Raw genomic sequence first — 19,746 nt, 5'->3', positions numbered from 1 at the left:
GCTACTGTAGTTTTCTTTTCCCCAAAACTTTGTCTTCAAAATAAGGGTGCGTCTTATACACCGAAAAATACGGTATATGTTTTTAAAGTCTGTTCAGATATGAGCACAAATTAATAGTAAAATGTACAGGCAAGTGAAGCATGAGGGTGGATGTTGGGAGTCATACAGATGTAAAACAGAGTGATTTATTTCTACTATAAGGTCATTTTAGCAACTGCCTTTTATGTTAAAATATTAGGGGTGATTACCTTCCCACAACCAACTGCAGACAGAAGGAGTTGAGACATTGTAAGTCAAAGCACTCAACTCCTAATCCCTATCTGATCTTCTGTAACAGCTACATAGTTTGACATTTGCAGCTGGATCATGTATGACAGATGGAATATCCTCAATGCTTTTAGGTCTAATGATCACAGACATTCTCCTTTATAAGTTAGTGAATAATGACAAGGACTGGCAATTGACAAATATTTCTTTCTTTAGATCAGAATTTCATAATAGACAACTCAGTTTAGGTTTATATTTAGTAATATATACATATCATTTACAGACTTCTTTCAATTCTTTCCAGGAAACCATTTATATAAATTCCAATACTCCTTACCATCTAATAAAAGTCTTCTTGAAAACTTCTTGGGACACCATAAACATGGGTACACTGATGGTGTTTCTTTTTTCTTTGCATCATTTTCTTTCTATGTAAACAATCACATACATTAATAGTTTGTCCATGCAATTTTAAGTGGATTAATAGCTGTTTTGTTTTTATAGGCCTAAATCTAAAGAAACTGAAAATTCTTATCACGATGGTTTAAACTTTCAGAATCAAATTACCTTGTTTTTTTTTAATAAGGAAAATGGAATCTGTGCCAAAATATCTTTAAGTGAGTTTATGTATATTAGGAAGTCCTACCAAATTAATAATTTAGATTTTTAATACACGTCTATTATAAAGCAGATTACTATAAAGCAAACATTTGAGAGAATAAAGGAAGATGTTTAATGAGTAACATGTAATATTTACTCATTTAACCCTATGCTTATGAGTAGGTCATTTTGACTGATCTCGTAATCACCATGTAACCATGAAACTAAACATTACAGCCCTGAATGTGCTACATGTGTCTTCAAGAAATTTGGCAAGCTCTTAGTAAAAACTACAAGTATTTCATATACAAAAAATCAGATCTTTTAAACAATATATTTTTATTAAAAATATATTTGTAATTTTACAAATTCAGCCAAAGTGAAAAGTGAATTTGCTGCCAATAAAAATCCTTCATCTTACAGTTTTCATATTTCATCTGCATATCTTCTAGAACCTCCTAAATGAATATTTAAATTTTTTGGGGACTAAAACTTTATACTTTACCTCTTATTTTCTCTAAACTAACACTAACTGTAGCAAAATCATGACAGACAATTAGTAACTTATCCTAATAGCCTTAGTTCCAAAACTTTTCACATCTAGCTTTCTTTTTGTTTTATTACTTTACAGTATGACTTTAGATCATCTCACAAAACTTGAAACCCAATATATCACAGATGGACAGCTTAGTATATAAACACAGATTAAAAAACAAAGAAATTTAGCACTTATCCTAGCTATATGCCTATTTGTATTAGAAAACATACTTTGTCTCGACTACTTTTTCCACACTATGTCAATTGTCCACAACATAATTCATGTTGCTTTCAAATATGCATTTTAGAACAAAAGATAAATATCAAGTACTAGAACAAATTCTCCAAAATATACTATACTTAACTGGCTTTCTAACTAAGCTATAAATAGGTTATAAACTTTTGTTAGCTACTTGGAGCTGAACCACCACACCCTTGCACTAATGAATGCCAAGCAAAGTGTGTACTTACTGCAAGTAAGATGACGTAACCATATAACAAATTATGTACTGAAACATATCTTTTTATTGGTAATAAACATGTCCAATATCAATGTAAGAAAAAATTACAGACATGTCTTGAAAGATTAAGAGAAATGGGAAGTGTGCCATGTGAGTGTGATACATACAGTGATACCTCAGTATTAAAAACAAGATTGGACATTCAAACTTTACTATTCTATTACAAATTATAGCTTTTACTTTAAAGAAGAAGATTTATAAGACAGGTATGCCATTTGGATCAATGGTGCAGTCACTCTCAAGTACACAAGTTTTAACATTAAAGGATTTAATATCTAAATTAACAATTTGATTTAAACACTAAAACCTTCTTTACCATTAAAACTTGTACACTTAAGAATGATCACACTAGTGATCAAATGTTGTACCTCTTTCAAAAATATTCTTCCTTACCCTAAAAGCTGTAATAAAATAATAGTTATAATTAGTAAGTAATCTCAAAACGAAACTATCAATTAAAATTTTATTTTCTGGCTTGTCAATATCTATAGTGTGCATTTATAACATACACACTAAAATTCATATAATAGTAAGAAAGAAAAACTAAAATGAAAAATTCAGAGTGCAAACACAGCATATGACACAGAGAAGTGAAGATTTAGAATATATTTAAATTTTCCTTTATAAATTAAGAAATTAAAATTTGTATTATATAAAAACTTAGTTTTCTAACGATGTTTTGATGCTAAGCTTACTGACATATATTGACAATATAGTAGTTTAATTAAAACTTCAATATAATTCTGAAAAAAAAAGTTGTGTCATGTATGTGAACACTTTGACCCTCCCATATCTATAGGGTTAAAAGAAGATACCTTTTTAGAACAACTGGTATTCAACGAAAATGTAAAAACAGGAAAGATTACCTACAATAAGCAATTTTCAGTCTAAAGTATGATGTATTGTCACAAATGAAATAACTGTTAATTTCACTATTCTGTAAATACCTTAAAATATACATATTTAATACATAAAATTGAAATAATTTTTTAAAACATTTATGCAAATGTTTGAATGCAATTATGATATTTGTATTAACTGTACATAGATAGGTCATAAACATGTACTAATCCTTTTACATAGATAAAGGTTATATAAAGCAATAACTATGTCATGGAAGCTTGTACCAGTTTGATCATGTGTCTGTGCCAGACCATAGAGAAGGGCAAACTCATCAGAGGGTGATACATATACCTGTACAAGTTAGTATGAATGGGGGTTTATCTTCATTGTATACATTATTTGGAATATTCTTTGATGTATGGTCCCCTGGAGGGACAGTGGTAAGTCTACAGATTTACAATGCTAAAATCAGGGGTTCGATTACCCTTGGTGGACATAGCAGATAGCATGATGTGATTTTGCTATTAAAAAACACACACACACACTGATGTATGTATTTTAAGAATTTTGGGATACCACATCAGAACTGTGGTCTGACCTGAAATTGTTATATTACATCTTTTTCTGTACTGTTCTTATCCTGTGAGAACATATTTGGAAACCTTCTGTCTTCACCCCAACAGCTAATTTGAGTACTAACAAGTAAGTTTGTTTAAGGCAAAGCTACTAATGCTATATGTCACAATTTGTAATTTTGAATTGTCAACATAGGCAAAGCATCCAACTGAAATCATCCACTGGTAACACTGGGCTATCATTTTACCAAATAGTGGTTGGATTGACCATCACCTTCTGATGCCCCAATGACTTAAAGAGCAATCATGTTTGATGCATGAATTTGATTGCATGATCCACAAATTCTTAGTCAAGCACACTAACTGCAAAGTCTGCCAGGTCACTAATGAGTAAGAAACCAGTCAGTACTTAACACATAAAATTATTGTGAACAATCACATCATTTATATATGTTCATTTGTCTTGTTTTACTTTACTGTTAATTTTAATACAGTAGATAACATTTACAGAGTCTGTTTTTGCATGTACTTAATTCTTATCTGTAAAACATTGGTGGATCTGAATATACCACAGTATTATATGTATATATATATATATATACACTATCTACAAAAAGAAAAAACAATAACAATCCTTTATCCAACAGAGAAAATAAAACATACAAAAATTAGACTGATATAAAGTTTTAAAATGTAAAATAGTTTAAAAGTATGTAAGAAATACAAAATGTGTTCTTTACTTTGGTATACAGGATGAAAATTATGAAACAAAAACTACATTGGTAATTTATTAAACTGTATGCTAAAAACATACAATGGACACAATTAAAATTTCCAATTTTTATGATGTAAAATATGTTTTCAATTTTGGTAAGATATGCCTCAGTTCAGATTATCCACCTCTCTGTTGTATTAAACATAGCAATTCATTCATTAAATTTAGAATAATTTTTACCTGTTCTATGGATCTTCGTTCATATTTTCGTACCACTTTCTTTGTTAAGTGAAGTTTATGGTGCTACACAAGAAATAAAAATTGTGTATACAAAACATTTCAAGACATTGTCAAGTTAAATAAAGCTTCAAACAAACTAGAAAAGACTATAAATGCCACAAGATTTACACCACAGATATTTAAATTTACAAATTTTATGTAGTAAACATGAAATGTGTGATGTTTTTGTTGTAGTAAGAGTTTCAATGTTAGTTTTCTTATAGTAGGAGCTTTAATACTATTTTTCTTGCAGTAACAGCTTCAAGGAAATTTTTTTTTATAGGAACTTCAATACTGTTTTCCTTTTAATAAAAGCTTCAATGCTACTTATCTTGTAATAACAGCTTCAATGACATTTTTGCATGTTCAAGCTGCGATACTGATTTTCTTGTAGTGAGAGCTTGCAAATGCTTCATTGCTACTGTTCTTGTAGTAAGAGATTTAACAATCCAGGTGTTTCAGTACTGTTTTTCTTATAGTAGGAGCTTAATAATCATTATTTAATTTCTGTAGTGCATATTGGTATATAGAAGACATTTTAATATTAGAAATAAACATCCTAATAACACCAACTTGTTGTTTTTCTTTAATTGGACACACAATGCTTCGCTTTACAGCTTTTTCAGGAGTATTCCACTAAAACAAAAACTGTAACAGTTTTTTTATTGTAGAAGAAGCTTCAGTACTATGTTTCTTGTAATAATAACTTCAATACTTTTTTCAGTAAGAGCTTCTACACTGTTTTCTTTGTATTAAGAACTTTACTATGGTTTTTCTTGTAATAATAGTTTCAATACTACATTTGACCTAGTTGCTAGCAATGTATGTTTTAGTCAACTTGTGATTACAATAACAGCAAAACATAGAAACTGTTATTAAATTCTCTACAGTATAACCAAAACAAGATATTTCTATGATATCAGCTTAAATGTAATAATGCAAAAAGCAGTTTTCTAATTTCTTTATTAATTCAGATGCAATATCAGAGCCAGAAGCTACTCACTTGTAACAGTACAAATCATATTTTAAATTATTTAGCTTAATCCCATAAAAATTCGAGTAGTATGAGCAGCTCATGCATTGCAAGAGGAAAACACATCAGATCTTACTTAGGAAAAATGTTAATTAATAGGAAATAAAAATTGAATGATAAAATATTCAAGTCTTTATTATTTGATATTCTTACATTTATTTCATTAAAGGCTAATTTTATTTACCTTTCTTTATCATTGCTAATAATGAAAATCACGGAGCATAAAAGGCTTTAAACCTACTTAAAATTCAGATGATACAACTAGAAAAACATTATCATAAAGTAGGGAACTTCTTACTTCACGGTGGCCAGCTGATGTTTGAAACTTCTTTCCACAAAATTCACATTCATATTCTTTGTCATCATGTAATTCCATGTGTTTGGTAAATCCTACTCTACTTCTTAGTATCTTTCCACAGACATCACATGACCACGTTTCCTTAAGCCTTTCAGGATGCAGCATCTTAGTGTGGGATCTTAGGTCTCCTAAAGTAAAAATCAGAAACACATATCATCTGCCAATTCACAAATCAAATTGAATGTTAGGCTCTTATTACACACACACACATACATACATACATACAAACATAGCTAGAATACTTCAGCACTAATTTTCTTGTAGCAAGAGTTTCAATACATATTTTTACTTCCACTATTTCGAACTACAAATAGTACTTCACCATTAACATAGTCAAAACAATTAAAAATATCTATATTTGAAAGTAAACATCAAATGAGCAGTGACAGAGAAGTTGAAAATTAATAACCACCGATTCATTGGCTGAAGAGTTACAAATTAAGAAGTGATTCGGTAAGAATTGAAAATTGACAAATGATTCAGTATGAGATGAAAAGTAAAACAAAATATTCATTGAAAAAAATATATTTCTGTTCAGTAATATGTTTAAATAAGAATTTGTTTTGTATTTTTCATGCTATATCCCAAATGGTTTTGAGTAATGAAAGCTGGCAAAACATTGGAAATCAGCATATTTATAAAAATGAATGATATATTTAAATGCTACATTTCTGTTCAATAATATATTCACGAGTCTTCAGATTGACTTAGGCACCAAAAATGCCAGTAAACAGTATTTATGAAGTTAGGAAAACACAAAGGTTCAAGAAATCAATTCAACACAAAAATACAATACTCTATTAAACCCAAGTGTTTTAGAAAGGTGGTCCTTTCTTCTTAAGAGGTAAACAACTAAACAGTATTTAAAACTGCCATCCAAGTGACATACATGGGGAAGAAAAAAAGGTCCTTTTAATCTAAAATGTGTGACTTAAAATCGATCTAAACATGTGGATCACCTTATGCTTAAATCATACATTGCAAAAGATGAAGATACAGAACACTGATATTCAGATAAAAATGTTTGTTTTGTTTCGTATGCTTGTGTAAAACTACACAAGAGCTATCTGCACTAGCTGTCCCTATCTTTGAACTGATAAGACTCCACAGCACCCATCATATACTCACGGACTTCTTTAATCAAATAGTGGGATTTGATCACCCCTCTCATAATGCAACCATGACACAAATATTTTTATTCAGCAGTTGGACATGACCTATGGACCCTTAGATCCATAAGGCAGCACGCTAACTACTAGACCATGCCTGGCACTGACAAGAAGTAAAATGAACTGCCCCTGATCCTCTGTAAGTATCAAGAATCATCTTGAAAGTAAGAAACAGAAATATTAAATGTAAACATTAAAGAAAAAGAAAATAACAACTTATGGTTTGAGAAGAGGTGTCACTGAGTTTTAATGGTTTATATCAACTTCAGTTTTATGACTACCAAACTTTCATCAATTCTCAACTACTCTTCATCCTTCACTTTACTAAGTGTTATAAGGTGTTCACAAGTGACAGCAATGTTACACTTCATTAAAACATGTTGTGTAATGTTCGGTGAATTCTTCAATTTCCCAAAAATAAGCTCATTTATACATATTAACAGCCACAGTGGTAGAACTTACAAATAGGAGAGGTAAATTTACAAATGACAATTTTTTATTCTTAGTTATGACATCCTTAAAATAAATGCTTTATTCTTATGATAGGCTTAAATATACATCAAACTTCAACTTGTGGATAAGCTCTACCTAGAATTAACACCAACTCCTTTCTCCTATACTTTGAATATTGTGTCTTAAGTATGCTAATATTAATATTATTGGTTTTTTTTAATACATTAAACTTCAAACCTTTAGAGGTTATCAGCATTTCACAATATTACTAACAATGGAATAACAGTTAGATCCCTTACATTTCAAAAACTGCTTAATGGCAATTATTTCGTCAAACAGCATAGAATACCTGTTTACAATCCTGTAAACATGATTAATAAGCACTTTGACCAAATTCACTTATCTTCAATAGAGAATATATTTTTTCCCTCAACTAAAAATGAAGCATTTGTAGTAGGAATTTGAATACATTCAAAGTGCTAAAAAATTTTCAATATTCAAGAAAGTCGGGGTGCCCTTAGTAATAGAGAAGCAAAAACTTCTCTAGCTGGGACCTATGGGCATTCCAATTAAAAATAAAAACTGTCAATGCCATCCCGAGATTGGAGTAAAGTGTGGACATCATTAGAAATAAAATCAACAAAACAAATACATTGTAAGCTGCTTGAGATATTACTTGCATATGTTCAGAGTATTTACTAATTGAGACGCAACCACTGCTAATTTCTGCAATAAATGCATCAGAAAAAAATTCAAGTTTGGTTTTAAAGACCCTAAAGGTAAGGCATCAGTTTATGTGTTTCAATCTATGTGGATACCTTCAATTGCCACCAACACAGAAGTTGGGTGTTAAGGAACAACAGAAAAACAAGATGTGGAACACAAGGTTGAATATTGTGATGCAACCTGAGAAGAAGTGGATTGATTTAATGATGAAGGTGGGAAAGGAAACAAACTTGCTGGATTCTGTACTAATGATATTACATGTAGCCTAATCCAGTAGTTCACATGACTCTCAGCACTTTGGACACTGAGCATATCTTGTACAGTAGGAAGGGGGCAACATTTACACAATAAGAAATATCTTCTGCTCATTACAAGTATTTATGAGGTCCACGAATTAGGTTTTCTCTGCAATTAAAAGTAAGAAAAACATGTAGAAGAAATCATTCATATCCAATAATAACAATTGGTGGAAACTCATTCATTCAAAATTAACATTACTTCAAGATTCCACATCTGATCCAGTAACTCTTCAGAAAAGTATCTGAAAAGCAAGGATACATTGCCTTTGTCATGTAAACTTTTTGTGAAGTCCTTACACACTAATTTCCAGAGAAACAACAGATATGACACAACAGCATTAAGTAAGAGAACAAGGGAGATTAGCAGAGATTTTCGTCTCCATAGTTCAGTACATTCAATGAAGTGATAGCATTGTCCAACCCTTAAACATTCAAAGTAACACCAACACTAGCCAGTTTCCACTTGTTGATGGTGGAAGAAATAAGCACTGTGGCACTTAGAAGTTTGGAAAAGTGTAATTGATTATTCTTATTATGGGTGACATCTTTAGATCATAAAATCCCACCATAATGATTCATAGGTTCATTATTTATGTCTATGGTAGAAAGGGAAGCCAAAGTAATTGTTTGAGTAAGTGATGTAAAAAATTACTATGACGACTATACCATTTTTTGTTACTTTTGCAACCACTATTTCAGTTAAGTTAAAGCTTTGGCAGTCAATTTCATCCATTTTTGTTTTAATACTGTCAAAAGTAACTAATAAGTAATAAAAAGGGTCTTAGAGACAATCATTAGACATAAAAACTAGACACTGGTGCAATAAAACCACACAAAGCCTTTAACTAGAACAACAACAAAGGTAGTTAAATTGAAACAGTCATTGGGGCTACTCAAGGATGGAAAAATATTTATGCTTTATCCAGAAACTCTGCTAATAAAATCAGGGGGAGTGGAGAATTATGAGTAAGTAAAGCTTGCTTTGTAAGGCATAAAGAGTTATGTTTTGTTTACAGCACAAGTGCAAAAATCAACAAGGAAAGGCTTTCAGTAATTCAAAGGTAAGACTATCTGATTTGAAATACTATTTTTCTCACCTTAATAGCTTATCAAACCTTAATTAAAATCTAAAATGACAAAGAAAACAAAATATACAAACTTTTTCCACCAAATCTCTTTTTACAAAAGTGACATTCATACATTGGTACACTGTGTTTCTGATACATATGGGTCATCAGCTGTTCTCGTGTCCGAGGACTGTTGTTACACAACTTACAAAGATATTCTTTCTCCTTGTGCTGAGTCATGTGCGATTTCAATGTGGACGATGAGAAAAAAGATTTCTCACATACATAACATCTGGAATATCACAGGAACAATTTACTTTGGTGTATCTATCATTTAAAATAACACATAAATTAATGTAACTTGTAACATATAAAATCTATTCAAAAATTTCATTTACCGTAACAGACATAGCATTCAAAATATTAAGGAGAAATACACTGTAATAAAAAAACATTTAGAATAAAAAAATAACAATGTGATATTCATAACACACACAGAGTGAAATATAACAAGAAAAAAAGGCTGTATACAATAAACATTTAAATCATTCAAACTAAAAGCTAAATACAATAACCACTCTTAAACACTTTGCATTCAAGACTATATATACAGTATCTGTTTTTAAATTCCCTACTATCATGGTTAGAATAATAACTATGTGATATTCCTATTTTTCCTGATCTCCTCTTGAGTATTCAAGTATGAATTGCAGAATAACAAAAAGGTCACCAGATAATGTGTTTTGAAGCAAAATCTGATTTCTCTTAATTTTGACTGAGTCTGAAGCAAAGAGAAAGACTGGACAAAAGCTAAAGCATAGCAAAACAATCTTCATCTAAACAATTCAAAAATACAGTTGTGGCTGCTAAAGGACAAATGTCTCTTAGTACCATTATTGGTGTGTATTATAACTTTCTTTCAATGGTTTTAGATCTATCTATCTATATCTATATCTTTCTTTAACTTTATATTTTTTGTATTAGACTGAGCAAACAATGTAAAAGTATCCCACGGTGCAGTCACTGCCCATGTAACTGAAGGTCACCTTCACTATCAACAAGAGGCATGGAATTTTTGGGACATTACCTAACTTGCCAGTAAAAAAGAAACAGTGTTGCTGTTTATAACATGTGCCATGCTACACTAATCCTTCCTAATGTGGAGCATATGTAATGCCACTGGTAACTGACCTAATTAAAAGACAAGAGAAACTTAGTGGTTATCTTGACCAACTTTCTATCTAGCACAAATGATTCAAAGCACACAGAAAATTTGAAAAATCATATTTTAACTAAGGAGGTAGAAAACATATGGAAAGTTTATTTACCACAATTATTTGTAAAACTTCTAAGAACTATGCTAAAAACTTCTATGATAAGTTATTCATAAAAATTATACAATCAAAAACATTTATAAAATGTTAAAAGCCCAAACAACCAAACATATTCCTAAAAACTATTCTTAAACAATGAAAACTATATACAATAACTATAATTAAAAACTCAACAATCAAGACTATTTGTAATAATTATCATTACACCCTCTACAATAAAGGCTATTTAATGAAATTACTTTTAAATTCTTTACATTAACTATTCCATAACTTTTATGACTGAAACACAAAATCAAAAGCCTTAAGATACAAAATCATAAACATATGACTTGTTTGTCTGTTGCTTGTATGACACATATATGATTAACCTTAAAATAAGAACTTTAACTTGCCATCTTTAGCTTGTACATCTATAATGTAAAATTAATAACTTAAAATAGGCATGTTGACATGACAAAAACAAAGTAAAATAGCTTAATTGACGAATATTAAAAAGAGCTGTTTGAACAACAAACAGCTCTTCATGAGGTTGAATGTGAGAAACAAAGTGGTTTTTAGAAGAGATAGGGTATAAGAAAAAGAACACACAGTTCAAAGGCTTGAGAAACATATCTTAAACTAAAATAGAACAATAAACATATGAGATGTAAAAAAATTAATTAGTTACATTAGAAGAAATATAAATTATGAAAAGTGACAGTAAATTATAATTATGACATCAAATTAAATAACAAAAGAAATAAAGTAAAAAATAAGTAAAATAAGAATAAAGACAAGAAACTGGTTAGATATACAAACAATGAGAAAATAATATTGTCTGTTGAGCTACAACAATGAATGGGGTTTCAATATAGTCATCAAAAAAAGACTAACTTTCAGAAGTGACTTACTAAACAAAAATGAATGAATACATATAAAAGCAACACATTTGGTTAAGAAAATGACTTGACATAGGAAACATTTTAAATGGCATAGCTAGTTAAAACATTAAAAGAGCACTTACTGTGAACAAAAAGCAAAACTAGGAACCTAATGAGAGAGTGTAGATAAGAGGAAATAGAAGTGGGAGGAAGGTAAGTGGAAAAAGTTAAAGGAATGAAAATCATTCATTCATATCAAAGGGTTTAATTGTGCCTAATGTAGAAAATTGTATGTTTTTTCCAAGCATTATCTTTGTGTATAGTGAAGAAAGCAAATTGGAGTCCAAGTATAGAGATTTAATGTGAAAATTTATTGGAGTGAATGTACCTGTGGGTTTCATAGTGTCATTGTTCCTTATATAGAAGAGATGTTCATGCAAACAAGCTCCTTAGCAGCAATTTGTTTGACCAGTGTATAGCATGTCACATCTTTTACAAATCACACAATTTATATCAATATTTTTTGAAATGCACATGAATGACTACTGGATTTGGAATTTTCCTTTGGAGTCATATATAGATCTTGTGATATTAACATACTGACTGATATCATGGGCAAAATCCTGAATTACTTAATGAAAACTTCTTTACAGATAAAATATTTCAACAAGACATTATTGAATAGACTAGTTACTCAAAAGTAAAAAACTCACTTGAAAGGTTTTTCTCCTGTATGTTGTCTTACATGGTCCCAAAATCTAGTTTTGTTATAGAACTCTTTTGAACAGTGAGGACACTTGGCCAAGTCTTTTTTCAGCCTTTTCTTGAGTGGAGGACTTAAATAATTATTATCTTCCTTTTCCACATTATCAGCTGGAAAGAGCAAATTCTGAATCTAAGATTGGCTTAGGACTATGAGTGTTGATGTCACATTATAACTTTCTTTAATGTACTTAATAGAAGTGAGGTCAATTAGTGTTTTTTTTATAAATGTAGGTGAAAACTTTGTACTTTATAAATGAAAGAATTTTCAATTAATTCAGTGATTCTCAATCTGTAGTTTGTGAACTCCTTTCAGGTGGTCCATAGAAAAATTGCATTATTTTAAAAAGGAAGCAGAAGCATTGTGTATAGGTCTCACTGTGGTGTACCTAAATAAACAAGAGTTTGAGAACCATTAAACTAATTCTTATAACAAAGACATTTTCTTTCCCTGCATTTCCAATAGTAGCTGGAATTTAGGCACTTCTAATCTGAGTCAACATTCTGCAAATTCCTGCTGTGGTATTCATGTACATTAAACTTCTACCTGTAAATTACAAGTCATCCATGATAAATAGCAGGCATTAGGATAAGTTAAGCAGTATAAGCAGAAGATGAACAGCAAAGGAAGAAGCAGATACAAATATATAAACAAGCAGAATATTTATTCATATCAGAAATAACTATGTTAAGCTGATCAGTCTTTTCCATTAGCCAGCTTTTGTTGATCCGTGAGTATAATTTGGCTACTGATTATTGAAGTAAGAGAGAAGAATGTCTGCATTAGATAAGAGACAACAGCAAGATTAATGATCATAATGCACTGTTATGCCAGACCAAATCCAATATTCCAGAATCCAAAGTTAACTATCGCAATGATCATTCTTAAAATAAATTTGCTAGAGAGATAAACTCCAGTTCATACTCACTTGTGCAAGACCTTGTGCCACTCCTCAACTTGAGAACAACCCATATCTCAGGAGAGTGATGATACAAACAAATTTAAGCTAGTATATGACCCAGTGATTTTTGTCAAAGATCAGAGAGTAATAAAAATTAACATTTTCTATACATGAAAAAGTATTTCCAATAGACATTCATTTCCACCACTTATTGGGGAGAGCCAAAAAAAGTGTCCAGATCCCTTTCAGATGCTAGCTGGAAAAGTCTTTTACTGGAGTGGGTGCAACAGGTGACCACAAAACCCTATATTCAAAGACCAATAAGTGCAAGACAAAGAAGTGCAAAGTCACTTCCCTGGTGCCAGCTTTTCCCATGATAGTCCATGGAAAGTATGTTCTGGATCAGACAACTGGGTAATTTTTAATACTAAAAGGATACCTCTATTAGTTTTGTGGAACACCCTATCTTAACAATGGGCACTGGTAGAATTAAGGTGGATGGGTTGTGTGCTTTCCATTATCACTGGCCTGTGTGTAGAATTAAGAACAGTGACAAAAGGAAGTTGAAAGCCTGCAGGAGATAAAACAACCAGATGATGAAGATAATGGGAGATGAACTGTGGGATTTGTTCACATGCCAGCCTTCAGTACAATGATCTCATCCAAGGGTGGGTCAAAATGAGATGCTAGAGAAAGAGACAGTTGACGAATCTGATGCAATGTGAAAGAATAATCACCTAGTTGAAGTCTTAGAAAGAAAAGTCCAGTATGAGTAGACAAGTAAATATGATGAAAGAGAGTAGAGTGAGGGAAGCATGGATCGCATATGAAACCAAATGACAGCAACCACAAGTAAGAAAGAGAAGGAAATATGTCTTCAGAGAAAAACAATGGCTCAACAGAGCAATTATTGTGTTTATTATTGATCAATTAGTGAATAAAATTTAAAATAAGTATATAAGTAACTTAGGCATACATTAGTTTCAGAGTTTCTTTTGAAAAGTTTGTTTGTGAAGTTAGGTCAACCACTGAAAATAATCCATAGCAAACTTAACAGAAGAAATAAGATAATTGTTTATCATTAAGTGAAATGGAAATGGCATTATTTTTATAACATAATCTAAAAGAACTCACCAAATGATAAAAAAAACTTTACAACATGAGTCAGAAGTGGGATTATTTTGATAAAAATAAAATAAAACTTTGACTAAACTTCAACTTTCAAAATGACAACACAAGTATGAAGAAGTTCATATATTTAATAGAGATGGTGAAACAGTGGAAAGATGAGCAAACAACAGAGACATAGCATTAAGTAAAGAACAAGAATAAAGAGATACAAATTTAAGGAAGAAGAAACAGACATAATATTAAAAGACAAAAAAATTACTAAAAATCAAAAGAATGTCAAGAAGAGATAGAAAAATAAAATAAAGCTGATTGTAGGACATGATCGATAAAAATATTGGAGATATACTGAGAGATTACAGCATTAATACTGAAGAACTACAGAAAGACATCTATAAAGTGCAGAATGAGTAGAAGAACAAGATCAAGGAGTTAGTAAAGAACATCAATGATAAATCAAAACACTTAGAAAATAAACTGATAAATGTAGAGATAAAACAAGTCATATCTCTATTCTGCATTTGCCCAAGAATACTAACCTAAGACACCATTTAATATAAAACATGGAACAGGAGGACCAATATGATCTACACCTGTTACATTACTGTTGTGTCATCTGTGACTGCAGGACTATCATGGATTATTTCAGCCATTACATGTCCAAATCAAATTCCAGAATTTAACTGGTCACTTAAACAACAGTGCCCAAGCAATAAACCAACAGACAATGATGGAACATGCAATAGGAGGAACATCAGGCTCATTTTAAAAATGGTGGAATAGTAAATAAAAGATTACTCTTCTTACTGTCAATTTAAAGGGTTTGGCTTTAACAGTATTAAGCAGCCTTCCAGTTCAGAGCCATAATAACTGTCAATCATTAATAGCTGCCTTATCGAAGAAGTTCAGAGTGACACACCAAAAGGAACTATCCAGAGCAAATTTCCAGAGTAGTATTTAGAGTATGAAACACCTTAGGCAAACTTGCAGAAACTTCTTGAAAGGTTTTCTCAATGATCTTACCTAGATGCTCCATGTGAAATGATGGATTCACTGACACGTGAACAACTTATAGATGTCAAAACAGATGAGGATATGCAAACTAAGCTGATGCAAAGTAGAAGTATATCTTTCACCCTTTCACTACTGTCTCAGTGAATAACACCAACCGCATGACTCCAAAGTGACCATTAGAGTTTCTATACAATAACATGTTTTGTGTATCTTTACAAAATATCTCATGCTTTTAGTAAACATTACAACTCATTTGATCAAGTATTTTTGCTAAAACTTTGTCCATGAATATATATAGAATGTTGATATGGAATATTGACTTCTCCAACTGCAAAGTGATATTCAGTTTAAGATTAGAAATACTTTCCTTTATCTGAAAGTCAGCATATTTCATTTGCATAATCTCAAAACCCCTAAATAAATATCAAATGTTTTTTTCACTAACTCTATAAGCATTTGGTCAATTAAAAAAAAACAAAAAAACTCTTAACCACCATACAAAAAACATGAACAAAAACGAGTAGTACTGTTCTCTGTAAGACTGTTCTATCCTTTTTAGTATTTACCATGAAGTTCCAAAGTACTTCTCCTGAGAGTTTCTAGTCCTAACCTTTTCACGCATATTTCCTATGTTTGTTTTACTGTTAGCAGCTGAAGTGTAAGCCTGACAAACATAAAGCAATAAAACACTGCTTCTTCCATTAGACAGTTTTTCTTACATAACACTGTAGAACACTGTTAATAACAAGCAAGCATGTACAGTGCAATAAGCTAATGATTCCACAGAGTTTATCATAATTCTGGCTCTGAAAACACAGTGGGGAGAGGATTTATCAGCTTGTTTACAGAACAGTGGTTGCAATAACAATTGTCTAAGATAATAAAAGTGCAAGAAAATGTTTATGATAGGGCTCAGGGCTGATCCAATACACTTGGTAAGTATTTGGATGTTAATTATCCTCCCAGGATTGTCAGAATTTAGTGATATTGGTGTATAATGTCCAATATTCAAACTATTTGATATATAAAATGTGAAATATAGGGTGATTATTTGAACTTTTATAAAGATGACTACTGTTTTCAATCAGAATGCTACTTTTTTAACTTTTTATATATATAACACCAAGCCTGCATCAAGGCTCACACATTTGGAAGATGTCCATACAAGTTCTTTTGTGTTAACATTTTCCAAAAACAGGCAAGTAAAAATTGCAAACTTGTATGTCGTTTGGAGAATCTACCTTACTGCATGTACATTGTTTGTAAATGTATGCATGTTAGGGCAAACACATTTGATTATTGTTTTACCAATCATGTCACAATCATAAATCACCAACTGCTGATTATTATAGCACACAATCAGCCTGATTATGATTATGTACAGTAAAGTTGATGATGTCATTGTGCAGTATTGTTGACAGTTTAACCTTAAAAACTAATGACCACAGAGAATGTACTCTGAAGCATCATTAAATTTGAAACGGTTGAAGTTATCAATAAATGTGCCATGAAAACAAATCACGATCTCTTTTCCATTTTTTATTTGAACTAGTGTAAAATAAAAATGGGGATTGACCTTATGGCTAGTAAATGATCAATACACAATGTTATGTGACCATTGTGAGTGACAAACACATTGTTGAGCTTCATTGCCTAAATTCATCATCCACTTCAGCAATAAGTTCAAAGACTTTTCAAAACTAAACCACCTTCTAAACTAAGTATTCGAACCAAAGATCAAATAAAGAGACAGCGTTTGAAGGTTTTTGTTCATGAATAGAGGAATCTTCAATTCAGTTCTCAAAAGATTTTTCTAATAAATTGACCTTATGAAAAAAAATGCTCCTAATTGTATCTTTATTACATATGTAATGATCAACTTTCCAACCTTAAAAAAAAAATTACAACTTTAAGTGTATTATGTGTTGAATTATTTAAAATTTATCATTTCCCAGCTCGACACACATGCTTTCATCAAGTGTGTTTCAAATCTCAGCACTTACACTGTGAAGCAATTGGGTATTTTTGAGGGAATTTTACAATTGCTTCAGTCTTTTTAGCATTTTAAAAGTGTTTAAGAAGAAGTTATAATGTTTTCCTGAGTTTTGAAGTAAACATATACATGAAGAAATGGAGTGTATTACAAAATAAGGTCAAGAGCTAGGCTGGTTAAATGATATTGAAAATTACGGGCTAGTGAATCACAAGTTAGGAATATAAAAAATGAAGCTACGACAGAGATGTTGATAAAAATACTAGCATGAATGATTGATAGTGACTAATTACTGCTGTCAACTCGTTAGTACTGTGGAGTCTACAAAAAAGTTGATGTTAACAAGCAAAAGTGGTACTTTGATGATATTTTCCTTACACGACGCTGGTGTACTAGCACAAGTAAGAAGTCAACCAGCTAACTCACCATAACAGTAACCAATCACTTGAGAGTTTTGGTTATGGTTCTGGACTAGCCCAAGGATTTGCACAGACTGACCAATAAAGTGTTAGAACTACTTGTGGGTAGTCAGAAATACTATTTGGAAGGTCGACAGAATACAAAGGAAATATGGGTTAAAAACTCGTGTCTGGAGCTGAAAAGTCAGTAGTTGTTGTAACTGTTTTCTAGTCCTTCAATGTTTGCAGAATTGAAGTTTCCACTATGAACCTGAAAGTTTCCAACCTCCAAAGGTACACTGGCCCAGCTCTGTTGCAAGTACAGAATTTGCCATCTCTTCTATTCAGTTAATGTAGTTTAGTAGCAAAGGATATTAATGTTTATTATAGAAAAATGTAACTTGTGTGTAATGATCAATGGTATTAACCAAAAGTAAACAGTAAAGATTGTGAAAAGTTAACAACTAGTAGATTTTTGATTATTACTGGATTACTGAATATGATGTGGAACAATTTAATAAAAAACTCTTATATTTTGATCAATGTTAGTCTTGGAATCTGTTTCTTTGTTCTAACTGTAAATACCTTGATTTAGTGACTTGTGAGCTCCACTTGCCACTGCAATCCTCAACTAAATAAATTTGGTGTAATCGGCAGTATAATTGACACTCCATTACACTGTGTCATGATATAAAAGACTGTTTAGTGTAGATATTATTAATTTATTTTGTGAGTGAATATTTTATGATTGTTTAGTTTTGTGCATAACAGGAGAGTTAGAAGCAATCACTTTAAACTAAATGTATGACAAGTTTAGCAACGTAACTCAGTAAGAGTTGTACATTGGGTTTATAACTCACTGATGTCGAGATTATAGAACATCACATGAAATTCGTTCATGTTCAGGATATATAGCGAGCAGACGATTTAGTAATAAACATATAAATAGTATTAAATGAGCAAAAACAGATTAAAGACAGAGCAAACGAGAAACAAAGTTACATAAATGAGAAATTTTGGACAGAGAAGGAAGGCCTAATGATTAATATATATTAAAGTGAGACTAATAGTGTTGAAAGAGATAAGAAGAATAGTTTATTTCATCAAAGAGAGTTCTAAAGTAATTAAACCTGCCTGTGTGGACTTCAACAAAAAGAAGACGTTTATTGGAAGTAGGCCTAAATATGAAAAAGAATATTTTTAGAAGTATAGGATACAACCGTGGTAACTCGAAGAAACATAAGAGAACTATACACAGATAGTTTGGCAGTCGTAATTGAGAAAAATAGTTTAGCTTCTCAACTCAAATTCTGAACCAACTGAATAGGCCTAAGTAGAGTTTTGACAAGAAGAGAACTATATAGTGTTTATGATATGCCTATCATCATCTATAGTTTAAAGAATTTGTTCGACATATGTTTAACTAGTTTCAAATATATTGTTGCGTCATCGAGATCACGTGACAATTCTCACGCTCTCTTGTTTCTAGAACTATCCCGTATCTTGGCAAATGGTCTAGTAATTACTAGAAATAGAGTACGCTGGTATATAAAAGAGGGGAATGTAATGTGTGAGTAGAGAGATAGTGAGTAATTGATCTGTGGTCGGAGTATTATTGACGTTCGTTGCTATAGCGTTTGTTTAGCGCGATTGTTGAGTGTATCGGTTAAGTTATATTTGGAAAGAATAAACCAGTTTTATTAAGTAAAGACTTGTGTCGCTTAAGTTTCGTCGGTACGAAGTTACGGAAAATCAATTAACAAACGGAGACGTAACAAATTTTATTTAAGAAAGGACTTGTATCGCTGAAGTTTCTCAGAAAGAATTTCTACGGAAAATTAACAAACGAACAGAGACTAACAAATTGGTGTCAGAGAGTTAGACAGAAAATAAAAAAAGAAGAAGAAGAAGAA

At 31.2% G+C, this 19,746-nt stretch overlaps 1 protein-coding gene across 6 annotated transcripts in view; it reads right to left on the bottom strand.

Annotated features, from left to right (window-relative positions):
• The window catches only part of LOC106458794, an 82,906-nt gene that overhangs the window by 19,892 nt on the left and 43,268 nt on the right, over window positions 1–19,746 (bottom strand). For all 6 annotated transcript variants that reach the window (XR_002610442.1, XM_022385138.1, XM_022385134.1 and 3 more), the window contains 5 exons: window positions 12,350–12,509; window positions 9,535–9,734; window positions 5,669–5,856; window positions 4,299–4,361; window positions 605–695 (listed from right to left, as the gene is read on the bottom strand). Coding sequence is in view for 5 of the 6 variants with exons in the window: in XM_022385138.1 (XP_022240846.1) it covers window positions 605–695; window positions 4,299–4,361; window positions 5,669–5,856; window positions 9,535–9,734; window positions 12,350–12,509 (702 nt within the window). In the remaining variant the exon portion in view is untranslated. The remainder of the gene's footprint in view (window positions 1–604; window positions 696–4,298; window positions 4,362–5,668; window positions 5,857–9,534; window positions 9,735–12,349; window positions 12,510–19,746) is intronic.

Source organism: Limulus polyphemus, unplaced genomic scaffold (genome assembly GCF_000517525.1).
Source record: "Limulus polyphemus unplaced genomic scaffold, Limulus_polyphemus-2.1.2 Scaffold517, whole genome shotgun sequence".
Taxonomy (NCBI): domain Eukaryota; kingdom Metazoa; phylum Arthropoda; class Merostomata; order Xiphosura; family Limulidae; genus Limulus; species Limulus polyphemus.
Note: the sequence above shows the minus strand (reverse complement) of the source record. Positions and strands in the feature narration are given on the sequence as shown.